General features: G+C 35.7%; 1 protein-coding gene across 1 annotated transcript; it reads left to right on the forward strand.

Moving 5' to 3' along the window:
• Positions 1-6,348: 6,348 nt before the first annotated feature.
• On the forward strand, positions 6,349-7,281 carry LOC119816720 (olfactory receptor 5B3-like). The gene has a single exon (XM_038333623.1). It carries the CDS (start codon positions 6,349-6,351, stop codon positions 7,279-7,281), a length of 933 nt encoding a protein of 310 aa, XP_038189551.1.
• The last annotated feature ends 5,673 nt before the right edge of the window (positions 7,282-12,954 follow it).

The following is a 12,954-nucleotide window of genomic DNA, read 5'->3' on the forward strand; positions in this document are numbered from 1 at the left end:
TTCTACGCTGATATATGATTACAAAACTTAGCACAAATTCCTTTATACACTACATTTTATTTACATGCTTTATTTGTAGTGTCCAATGATTATGTATTATGTTTTATTATTGTCAAGTAACATTTTGTTTTGCCATACTCTCTTTCCTGATGAATTCATTAATGCTTGGTATGGTTTAGAATGCCAAGACCATAAACACCAGAAACAATCTGGAATGAGTTCATCTCTTGAAATATGCTCCTTAAATCACAATCTCAAAATGAAATTCTAGTTACATAGGGATATGAACACAAACAAAATCAATGGAATATTTATTCATTTGCTGTAAATAACTCACTTTTCTGGCTATGGAAATTTCACATGTGCGAGTTAGCCACAGAATGCTCCAGATAGAGGAAAGTCAATGTTGTTGAAAACTGAAGAACTCCAGAGAAACTTCAGTAGTAAACAAACCAGAAAGTAGCTTCTCTTTCACAGCTGCATCTTACCACTTTATACTCTCTCATTATGAACAATATCTCTATGTATTTTATTGACACTAACAGGATAATAATAATGTCTTACCTATTATTTGAACTACATAAGAAAAATTTCAAACTAAATGTATGCTATTACTTAGTTTTAAATGATCTGTATAGTTATTTTCACCAAAATTTTTAAATCATATTTTAATTTTTATTTTAAACCCATTTTGTTTTTCAAAGATTATTTTAGTATTTTAACTAAGTATATGCTCATATGTATGTATTGTTATGTGTGTTATATTAAGGTCAGGTGCCTGTAGAGATCAAAGCCATCAGATTCCCCAAGAGGTAGAGTTACAGAAAGTTGTCTGCCTCCTACATGGGTGCTGGGAAACAAACTTTGATCGTCTGCAAAAGCATCATATACTCTTAATTACTGAGCAATCTCTCTAGCCTTCTGAATTTTGATCATTAACTGATAAATGATACTTAATCATATTCAAAATGCACAGTGCATGTATATGAGATGCTTTTCAGACTCTTCATTTAGACTAATTGAACTAGATTACTCAGAGGGTTATTAATGACAGTGAAATGTGGAAGTGATGAACCTGGAAGAAAAGTTGAGAGACGTTTGGAGATGTGGGAGGGTGAGAGTGGTAGAACATTTCTGTAGAAACAAAGATTATCTTGAAAGGTTCTTTATATCTCCATTTTAGACATTTTTACTTGTCAATTCTATTAAAAGACTAAGTTCTAGTCTTGAGCTATGTTTGAGTTTTTTACAATTTATATAAGAAAATCTCAGATATATTGGTCTAGACATTGTTTAGAAGATATCCAACGCACACTACACAAAAACTACATCACAGTGTGTGAACTCTAGTACTTAGATGTAAAGCATCAATTGAAATACTTCTAAAAGACACATAGCAAGTACTTTGAACACAAGTGCACAATGAGAATAACCATTTCCTAAGTTTTAAAATAATGTTTATTTTATTATATGATCATTTTATATACTGATACAATGTATCTTGAGCTTATCCATCCACCACTACCACCCTCCCATATAGCCCATTATTTCTCAACTGTTCTCCCAAGAGTATGACTTCCTCATTTCACTGCGATTAATAACCCTCTGAGTCCAATCAGAAGCACTTTCCATAGGCATATGGGTAACCATGATTTTAATTGCTTCTTTCCTAGAAAGGAGATTGAGAGCTACTGGTATTCCCACAAAGGAAATCTAACCTCTAGGGCTGCCCAATTCTACATAGATTTTTTTCTTTATTCATTAGCTTCTTAAATAACATGCTAAATGTCATGTTTCAGAAAAGTTTATTTATGCATTTGAATTGTATCCACTGTTATCTCTTTTTGGCCACTTCTTGAATGAAGATTTTCTATCAGTATTCATGCATGGTTAAGGAAAAAAAACTAAAAGGTAAAAGCTATATCAACAGACTTTAAATTGGCATGATGTCATGTATACCTGCCATCTTTTCTTTGTCATAAATAACAAATTATGTAAGATATACAATCTTCACATTTTTGTTTTGTATGTAAGGCAATTATGTGGCCCTTCTTTGAAAAGGGAAGAATTTATAGAGTTTTAGAAGTTGATGTATTTCACGGCTATTTCCTCTGTTTTTAAAAATTTCAGAGAACACAGAGTGTTTGATTACTGTCTGAGAATGAACTGTGTAACCAATATTCTGTAGCTGACTTGAGTATCTCACATTCACTGTTGGGTTCATTGTTCTTTCTTCGAAAGAACTGAAGAACTTACATATTACATAAACAATGTCAGTGAGATTTAGAGGCCACGAAAAAGGAGTTGTGCAGCACCACCTACTGTGAATTATGTTAAAGGTGAAAGTAATGATATAAACAGTTTCTTAAAACAAAAAACTGGAGTTTTTGTATAAAGTGTAAAAAGTTGCATTTATGTAATTTAAGTATTTTCTTAACACATTATGTGCATGAGCCTTGCAAGAACCAAAACATTCTGAATAGTTGTGATTTTTGTTTATTTCCTATTTGTTACTATTATTTCAGATAAAGAAGCAAGCACAAAAAACAAAAGCAGAAGCTAATCATTTTTTATTTAAAAAATACTTTGTACGGTGACTATACATATTTTAACGGTTTCCCTACAATCACATACAGGTAATTATTAGACTAACTAATTGTAGAAATGATGGGTTTAATGCAGATATGAGTCTTAACTTGTATATTTTCAAAATGAAGAAATAACTTTATAAAAGCTGGTGATTTCCTAAATTTCCTGTTTCTTCAATAAAAATAGATAAAATAATAACAATAATAATGATACCTACTTATACATTCTTGTACAAATTCCTTATTAATTGCAGATTATAGTATTTTCTGAAAGTCATCTTATATAGTGGGTTTGCCACTTAAAATTTCCGGAATTTTATGAGACTTGTGGTAGGGGATACACATTTGTTTAAGTTATATATCCTTTCAAAGGCTTCAGATCAAGCAAAAAAATGCCCCTTTGCAGGCATTCTGAAGGCTCAGGCAAGAAGATAGCTTCATCATAGGAATTAAGGGCCAATTTAGGTGTCAAAACAAACTTTAGTATCCAAGGAAATCAAAACACATATGGAAGTTGAAATGTTGTTATATGACAGCCACATCATATCAAAAGATTTTACAAAACAGAAGGCATTAGTAAGGTATGTGTGAGACAAAGATGTCCCATAAATGACCAATTTTATTTTGGTCTTGGTGACTTTGGTATGGTGTGACAGGATGAAGGAAAGAATGAGCTGATGAAATGTAGATTTTCATCATATGAAAATATGCCTTTCAATTAAGAATTCAAGAAACACTGGGTCAGGGATAATTGTAGAGTCAGCAAGCAGTGTTTATAGAGGAAGCAGAAACACACTGGATACCATAGACATTCAGTGGTGCTATTGCAGAAGACAAGGCAACATGAGGAAAGATAGATCAATGTCACCTGCAGTGAAGTCCTCATTTCCAACCTCTATAAATCAAATTTGCAAAGAAACCAGATGATCACGCTTCTATCCAAGCATAATAACTTATAATAATAATAATAGTTAGAAAGCTAACTCTCCCTGTATGTAATAACATGAGCATTTTACTGTCTTGTTGGCTTCTTATAATAGTATTTCAAGATGATGGGATTCCACTGTTTAATTTTCAGTGGTCAGCGAAGGTAGTAAGGACCAATGGATCTTATATGGCAAATTGAACAAAGCTCTGTGTGTACTGTAGTTGATGATTATCTGCCTCCAGATTTCAGAGCAGAACTGCATCAAGTTGAAATTGCTGCCTTCACCTAAATTATCCCATCATATCTACTGCACATAGAGATACGCTAGTCTTTTACCTAGATATCCAGTATTGCCTGTTCAACTCTTTTTTAACTTTAGTAAAATACTTTAGAAATAAACTAATAAGGATGTTTGAGGATAAATTTACAAGAGTTTGAGAGAAGCACAGGTAAGCTTCAAATCTAGCAGCTGTTGATAAGAGGGAGATGGGGAAAAGGGAAAGAGAAAATCATATTTTTTTGGCTATTTCCATGAAATGCGCTTTGTTCAGCAATGATGATTTAAAGCAGCTGCATGGAGGAAGATGAGGAAGGATTCAAATAAAAAATTAAAAATACCTGACTTTATGAAAAGATGTGCTTTGGACAGTTTTCAAAACATAAATAAAGAAAAAGAGAAAATGAACTTTGTGACAAGCCAAAGTACTTATTTTATTGCACCCTATTTCTGGCCTTTGTGTCCCAGGACAAAAGACTGTACCAGGAATGTGTGCTTTGAAATAGAAACATAGCTTTGCAATTCAAAGAATGCTGCGCTCTTGCCAAGGCAGCCATGTAATTATATGTAATGTTTAATTCTGATTAATGTTTAATTCAGTTTAAATTCTGATTACACTCTGAAACTTGATCATCAGCAAGAGTTAAATAAAGTCTTAGACTCAAACACAGACTAGCATTTCAAACATTTAGTAATATGTATAATTACTAAATTTATTGTGTTCCATAATTTAAATGAAAGCAATGATCACCAAGTTCTAATATCATTGAGGGTATTCACAAAGTGGTCACCTAAAATGGCTTTCTAGAGCAATCCTTGAAAAGTTACCAACATAGAAGGAGAGATTTAAGAACTCAGAGGTGAATTGGGAGATCATCCACACATTGTTCTTTTATATCATTCTTAAGTAGTCCACATCTATTAATGACTGTATAGACTACAAAATTTTAAAGTTGGGAAAGACTCCATTAATAATCTTTAACATCTAGCACATTCAGGGTTCAATTAAAGATGACAGGATGAGCTAAAGGGGACCTAAAAATCTGAGGGCAAAGAAGTCTACTCACAATGGGAATCATCTGTCCATGTTTCTTTATCTATTCAATCCATCATTTCTCAGCATTCCTCTATTTTGTTCTTACCCTTACAAATGTTCCCAATCATATATATTCTTAAAACTAGAAATTCCTCAGGGCTGGCAAGTTCCAGGGACAGAATTCAGAATTCTTTAAAATCAGATAAGGGTTTTCAGGCGAGAGAGAGAGAGAGAGAGAGAGGAGAGAGAGAGAGAGAGAGAGAGAGAGGAGAGAGAGAGGAGAGAGCGAGTAGAGAGTATCTAGAGAGAGAGAGCAATGAGATGGTTATGTTATGCGTCTTAGAGATCGAGGAGATAGCTAAGATCATCTCTATCGCTATCAGAGAGCTACTTCGCTAGCGCTCTACTATCGACTCTCTCTATATCTCTAGAGAGAGAGAGAGATTTGTGCACATCCATAATGGAGAAAGTTACTTAAGAAAGGAATTAAGGAATTAAATCATCAGGGGATTTTAGAAGATAAGGTTAGTGCATTACACTACATTTTTAGCTGGTTAGTGAAGAGCTAAAGAGTTTATTTTCAGTGAAATTAGGAACAGGGCACGAATTGTTTAAATCAGTGTGCCGCTTCTTTTCTCCCAGCATGCATAGAGGCTACCCGGTAACTAGGCAACCTATGTAAACAGTCGGGGGGACGCTGATGGTTCTTGACCAGATAGTTCACATGCCAGAAGCTTCAGTTTCTATGGCTCTAGGTCTGGAGTTTTGCTCTAGGCGTTAGAAACAAAAAAGGGACCCAAGCCTCCGTTATCAGCTCTTCTGATCGTGAGTATCATGAGTTTGTGACCCAGGTCTCTTCTGCTGTCCTTGAAACTAAAACACAATCAGTAAATTTCCTGACATAAAATCAGTAAACTGAGGTAAAAGTGAGCTTAAGAAGCTAAAAATCTTTTAAGTGAGGTAAAGCCAGAGCAGCATCTTGGGCAAGTAGTAATTCTATGCTCCTGGATATCTGTTGAATATTTTAAATGGGATGCTCTCAATAGATGCCTGCTGATAAAAATAATAGCAGGAAGACAGATCTCTGTGCTTACCTAGGATAGAGGAACAAGGCCTGGCAGTAGAACGGTGTTCTGAAATCTGGAATTAATCCTCAAATTTGCAACAGAAAGAGAATTAGTTACAGCAGTGGTCTATAAAAAAAAGTCAGCCCCTTTATTCAGAAAGCAGTTATGCCAAAAACCTTGCATTTTGGTTTAAAACCCTGTACCAAATCCCTTGACTTTGATGTCATAATTGAAAAGATGGCTGAGCAATTACTGTATAATGTTGCAGTTAGTAGCATATAACCCTCTGTCTAATTACCACATTAGATTTGATTTGGAAAAAGGTTCATTTTTCCAAACAATCTCAAGGCAGAGGTTGTTTCTTCACAAATGCATGTGTCCTCATGCTTTTGTATTTTTACTCAACTTCTTTATCATCATGCTCCTCTTTTTCCATGGCTATGGACTGAAAGATGGCACTGATGCAGAATAGGACAGAGGTGACACACTTTCTCCTGCTGGGACTCACCGATGAACCAGAGCTACAGATTCCCCTTTTCATCACCTTCTTCCTCATCTACACCATCACTCTGGTGGGCAACCTGGGGATGATCCTCCTGATTGTCCTGGACTCTCGACTCCACACTCCTATGTACTTTTTCTTAGGCAATCTCTCCTTTGTTGACTTTTGTTACTCCTCAGCTGTCACGCCCACAGTCATGACTGGGCTCCTTGTAGGAGACAAAGTCATTTCCTACAATGACTGTGCTGCTCAGATGTTCTTTTTTGTAGCCTTTGCTACTGTTGAGAATTACCTGCTGGCCTCAATGGCCTATGATCATTATGCAGCGGTGTGTAAGCCACTATACTATGCCACCACTATGACTACAAGTGTGTATGTTTGTCTTTCTATAGGTTCATATTTCTGTGGTTTTCTCAATGCCTCCATCCACATTGGGGACACGTTCAGTCTTTTTTTCTGTGGGGCTTATGTGGTTCATCACTTTTTTTGTGATATTCCAGCAGTCATGGTTCTCTCTTGTTCTGACAGACATGTGAGTGAGCTGGTTCTTGTTTATGTTGTCAGCTTCAATATCTTTTTTGCTCTTTTGGTTATCTGGATATCCTACATATTCATTTTCATCACTATCCTGAAGATGCAGTCAAGTGCTGGATATCGAAAGGCTCTATCAACCTGTGCCTCCCACTTCACTGCTGTGTCTATTTTCTATGGGACAATCATATTCATGTACCTGCAGCCCAGCTCCAGTCACTCCATGGACACTGACAAAATCGCATCTGTGTTTTACACCATGGTCATTCCTATGTTGAACCCTCTGGTCTACAGCTTGAGAAACAAGGAAGTCAAGAGTGCCTTTACAAAAATTTTGCTGATAGCAAAATAGTTTATGGTGATTTATTTTTAAAGTTCTAAGATAAATAATGCTTCTCATTTTGTCCATATGCAATTAAATTCCTGAACAGATTCTTGTTTTTCTGCAACTCTATTGTATAGGAAAATAATGATACTGTATTCATGATCATAGCTATGAGAGGATATTTATGGACTCTTTTAATGGATAATTGCTAATGTGTAATCTTATTGTCAATAAAATGTTGATAATATTTAAAAAAACTGTAACCATGAATCTATATATTTGATATAAGTGGACAGTTCTGAAAGAAGATTCATATACAGTTTCCTATAATGACACATTTTTAACATTTCATGGCATTTCAGTGACGTTTTTGACTATTGCTTTAATTATTCAATGGCAACTTGTAGATTTTGTTTTTGTCTAACACAGAATCATCAAGAGTCATATGTTACCTGTGTAGTATAAATTACTAGCACATATCATAGAATAGTGCTGTGATTTTACATGCACGGTTTATTTAAATTAGTGATCAATCACAGTTTTTCAACCTGATCCTCAAGCATTGAGATTAGTTACTCTTAACTAAATTCTTACTGTGTGTACAGAGTGAGTGTATTAGGAAGTAAGAGATGGATCTAAAGCTTGAGAGAAACTGGTGATAAAACATTCCTTGCTTTAAGCATTTTGTTATTAGATTGCTTGTATCATTAAATTATTTTTTTTTAATTTCTGTGAAATACATTCATAGACAATATGTAAATTGAAGTTTCAGAGTTCTATGCTGGGACTCAAAGAATGGTATACAATTTTCAGAAGGAACGTTATTATTTCTTTGTAGTCTTAATATTATTTGTGAACTATAAACTAGTGCGATAAATAGCTGTGCAGAATTCTGATTTCATGCACTCATATGTGCACACAAGCCTACAATGATTGGGTTATGTCATACTCTCCAAGGCTATATCCATTTAAATTGAGTTTTTAAATTTTCTTTGCCACAATCCATGTGAATTTTGAGAAGAAAAAGGGCTCAATACACTGGGGGAAAATGATATCATGGGAAAATATTCTAAATGGTTACAAAAAAGTATAATCTGAGAGAGTAACCATCAATTATTTATATTGTTTTTTTAAATTATGTTTCTTTTTTGAGATTATAATTACATAGCTTTCTCCATCATTTTCCCTCCAAATGCTTTTTAAAAAATCCTTTCTCATTCTTTCAAACCATTTAGCTTTAAAGTTTTCTGTCATGCTCTATCCCTGTCTTTGTCCTTTCCTATTTCTTCTTCATTCCATCTTCCATCAGAAATCTTTCACCTAAATGAGTTTTTGGTAGTTTTGTGTTTCTCAATAATAATTATTAGTATCTTAGATTTCAGTTTCATAGTTGCAACATGATATCTGTCTGTATGTCTACCTATAATAAACTACTGTAAATATGGAAATCTATTAAATATACCTTTGTGTTTCATGGTAGTATCTTTTATAGACATGAAAGTTTACATATAAGTTTATTTATTCTGATTATGTATTGTAGATTAGGTATAAATGTACAATGAATTAAGTTATATGTGTATGTGTGGGGCTTATAAGTTACTTGAATACAGGAGCTATGTCTAAAGAAATCAGAGTAAATTGTTCAATATTTTGGGAATGTGCTATAGTGAGTATTTGGGAACTGAATAATGTCTCTGGATACAGTAGTTAGTGATGGAGGAGGGTCATCTGTCTATGTGTTACTTTCATTGGTTAATAAAGAAACTGCCTTGGCCCTTTAATAGGAGAGAAAATTAGGTAGGCGGAGTAGACAGAACAGAATTGTGGGAAAAAGAAAGCAGAGTCACCCTATGCCCTCCTGTGGCATAGGAAAAAAAAGAAAGCAGAGTCAGGCAGACACCTCAGGCAGACGCCATAGCTCTCCTCTTTGAGATGGACGCAGGCTAAGATACTTCCCTGTAAGACACCACCTCATGGTGCTACACAGATTACTAAATATGGGTTAAAGCAAGATGTGAGCATTAGCCAATACAATGCTGGAACTAATGGGCCAGGCAGTATTTAAAAGAATACAGTTTCCATGTAATTATTTTGGGTAAAGCTTGCAGGTGATGGGAAGCGGCCAGCCACTTCTATCTTTCTACAAGTTAGTGAGTCTACTTCTTTGTGGGATCAGAGGTAGAAGAGTTTTCTATTAAAAATTAATACACTGGAAAAAGTCATTGGTTGTTTACCAAATTATTTGCTTTCATCTTTAGCAAACAGACTCAACATCATGAAGTCTCCTGTAAAAATTTAAGTGTATTCTAGTTAATGAGTACAATTGAAAGTCATATATAACACTTAGAAATCTCCCATGTCCTTCTCTGCTCATTCTATGCTCTTATCATGAGTAATACAGAAAGCATTTATAATAGAAACCACTAGTCATATGGTAAAATGACTATGAGGAGACAAAGATAGGATGTAAGATAGAAACTATTACATAAATGTTGAAATGAAAAAGCAGATTATATTAAAATCTGCATGAGTTACATAAAACAAATAATTGAACAACACAAAGAAAAGGAAAAATTTCTGTACTTTGTTTCTTGATCACATAGTAGGTAGTCTTGCTTGATATCATTATTATGCAGAGCTCTCATGAGACAATTGGATGCTACAGAAAGAAGAGATTTGGTGGTATGTAAACAAAACAATGTCTTAGGTTTTCAAAATCATTTAACACCATATTTATTTATGAATCCTCGCATGACCTCCAAGTTAGAATTCAAATAATTTGACAAATAAAAGTAGAATAATTTTAGCTATGAAATAAAGGTTATTTTTAATTTCATTCTTGTAATGGTTGATATTGATATCAATTGAACAGGATCTAAAGTCATCTAAGAGCCTAGTCTCTGGGAATGATAATGATGGTTTATCTTCTGTTTTATGTTTTTTTGTGATTTTTTATTAAAAATTTCCATTTCCTCCCCTCCTCCCATTTCCCTTGCCTCTCCCCCTCCCTCTGCAGTCCAAAGAGCAGTCAGGGTTTCCTGCCCTGTGGGATGTCCAAGGTCCTCCCCACTCTCCCCAGGTCCAGGAAAGTGAGCATCCAAACAGACTAGGCTCCCAGAAATCCCATCCGTGCAGTAGAATCAAAACCCAGTGCCATTGTCCTTGGCTTCTCAGTCAGCCCTCATTGTCAGTCACATTCAGAGAGTCAGGTTTGATCACATGATCCCTCAGTCCCAGTCCATCTGGCCTTGGTGATCTCCCATTAGATCAGTCCTATTGTCTCAGTGGATGGACGCACCTCTCGAGGTCCTGACTTCCTTACTCATGTTCTCCATCCTTCTGCTCCTCATTTGGACCATGGGAGCTCAGTCCAGTGCTCCAATGTGGGTCTCTATCTCCATCCGTTGCCAGATGAAGTTTCTATGGTGATAGCCAAGATATTCATCAGTGTGGCTATAGGATAAGGCCAGTTCAGGCACCCTGTCCTCTGCTGCCCAAGGAATAAGCTGGGGACATCTCCTTGGACACCTGGGAAACCCTCTAGAGTCAAGTCTCTTGACAACCCTAAAATGGCTCCCTTAATTATCTACTTCCCTGCTCCCACATCCACTCCTCCTCCATCCCAACCATCCCATTCCCCCAAGTTCTCCCCATCCCCCCATTCTCCCTTCTCTCTCCCCATCTCCCCTTATCCCCACCTTACCCCCATCCCTGTGCTCCCAACCCCTGCCCAGCCATCTTGTCCACTTCCAATATCCAGGAGGATAACTATATGTTTTTCTTTGGGTTCACTTTCTCTAGGATCACGAATTATAGGCTCAATGTCCTTTATTTATGACTAGAATCTACTAATGAGTGAGTTCATACCATATTCATCTTTTTGGGTATGGGTTATCTCACTCAGTAAAGTGTTTTTTTATTCCATCCATGTGCATGCAAAATTCAAGATGTCATTGTTTTTTACCACTGAGTAGAACTCTAAAGTGTGTATGTGCCACACCTTTATCCATTCTTCTATTGAGGGGCACCTAGGTTGTTTCCAGGTTCTGGCTATTACAAAAAGTACTGCTATGAACATAGTTGAACAAATGCTTTTGTAGTATGATTGGGCATCTCTTGGGTATATTCCCAAGAGTGGAATTTCTGCATCTTGAGGTAGATTGACTCCCAGTTTCCTGAGAAACCACCACACTGATTTCCAAAGTGGTTGCGTTGCACAAATTTGCATTCCCACCAACAATGGATGAGTGTACCCCTTACTCCACATTATCTCCAGCATAGGCTATCATTGGTGTTTTTGATTTTAGCCGTTCTGACAGGTGTAAGATGGTATCTCAGAGTTGTCTTGATTTGCATTTCTCTGGTCGCTAAGGAGGTTGAACATGCCCTTAAGTGTCTTTTGGCCATTTGAACTTTTTCTGTTGAGAATTCTCTGTTCAGTTCAGTACCCCATTTTTAATTGGGTTATTAAGAGTTTTAATGTCTAGTTTCTTGATTTCTATATATATATTGGAGATGAGACCTTTGTCTGATGTGGGGCTGGTGGAGATCTTCTCCCAATAAGTAGGTTGCCTTTTTGTTTTGACAGTGCCCTTTGCTTTACAGAAGCTTCTCACTTTCAGGAGGTCCCATTTATTCATTGTTGCTCTTACTGTCTATGCTACCAGGGTTTATTTTATTGTTTATCTTTTGGTGATTTAGGCCCAGATTATTTAGTTTTACCACAGGTCTCTCTGCTATCTTGTCTCTTACTCTTGGTTTCCCAAATACCATCATGTAATGCACCCATCTTGTGTAATGGTCATTATGTCAAATACAATATTTGATAGTTATTTCCACAAGCTTTGTGCAACCACTGCCCTAGCATACTTTTTTTCTGGAAGGAAAGATTGTGAATCAAAGGTTTTTGTTTGGTTTGTTGTTTGAATTTTTCTTTAGATAGACCACATAGTACTTTTTCCATGGCAGAGACATTAGAAAATAGGAATGAAGGTTCTATGCAGGCACCAGTTTGACTTCTCCACTTTCAATTTGTTGTGTGGGTGTTGTCTTTCTTTCTTGTTCTGTATTCTAATTCTTCTGTCCTATCTGATTATAATATCTCAGCTCTAATTCTCTGTTTTAATTCTAATTCTTATCCTAATTATTTGCTGCCTTCTTCTTCTTCTTCTTCTTCTTCTTCTTCTTCTTCTTCTTCTTCTTCTTCTTCTTCTTCTTCTTCTAATTATTATTATTATTATTATTATTATTATTATTATTATTATTATTATTACAATATCTGCTAATTCCTGGGATCCCTCTGATCCAAATTCTGCTCCAGCTTCTATAAACTATCTTTGTTCTTACCCAGCCCTATAGACCCACAAAATCTTGATGGTATAGAGAGTATCCAGATAACCTACATAAAGAGACAAGAGAAGTTTATTGTTCTTATTCCCTAGCACATTCACCAAAAGTTGCAAGCTCTACATACCTTTATATAGGATCTTTACAGCTATTGCTCTAAGCAGTTAAACCAAAGAGGAGACCCAAGCCTCTAAATTATAAGTCCTAGGGCTCAATGCTTAGCAGAGATGCCAAAGGAGGTTTGTCTTCCTCTGGAACTTGGTTAATTATTTTTCCTCAGAGTAAGATACAAGCAGTAAATCTGAACTAAAATAATCAGTAAAATGAGGAAAAGGTGAGCATGAGCAATTTGGA

Source organism: Arvicola amphibius, chromosome 1 (assembly GCF_903992535.2).
Source record: "Arvicola amphibius chromosome 1, mArvAmp1.2, whole genome shotgun sequence".
Lineage (NCBI taxonomy): Eukaryota > Metazoa > Chordata > Mammalia > Rodentia > Cricetidae > Arvicola > Arvicola amphibius.

Bases quoted from the DNA above. Each gene is read 5' to 3' on its own strand.
- LOC119816720 (XM_038333623.1), top strand. From the start codon at position 6,349: ATGGCACTGATGCAGAATAGGACAGAGGTGACACACTTTCTCCTGCTG.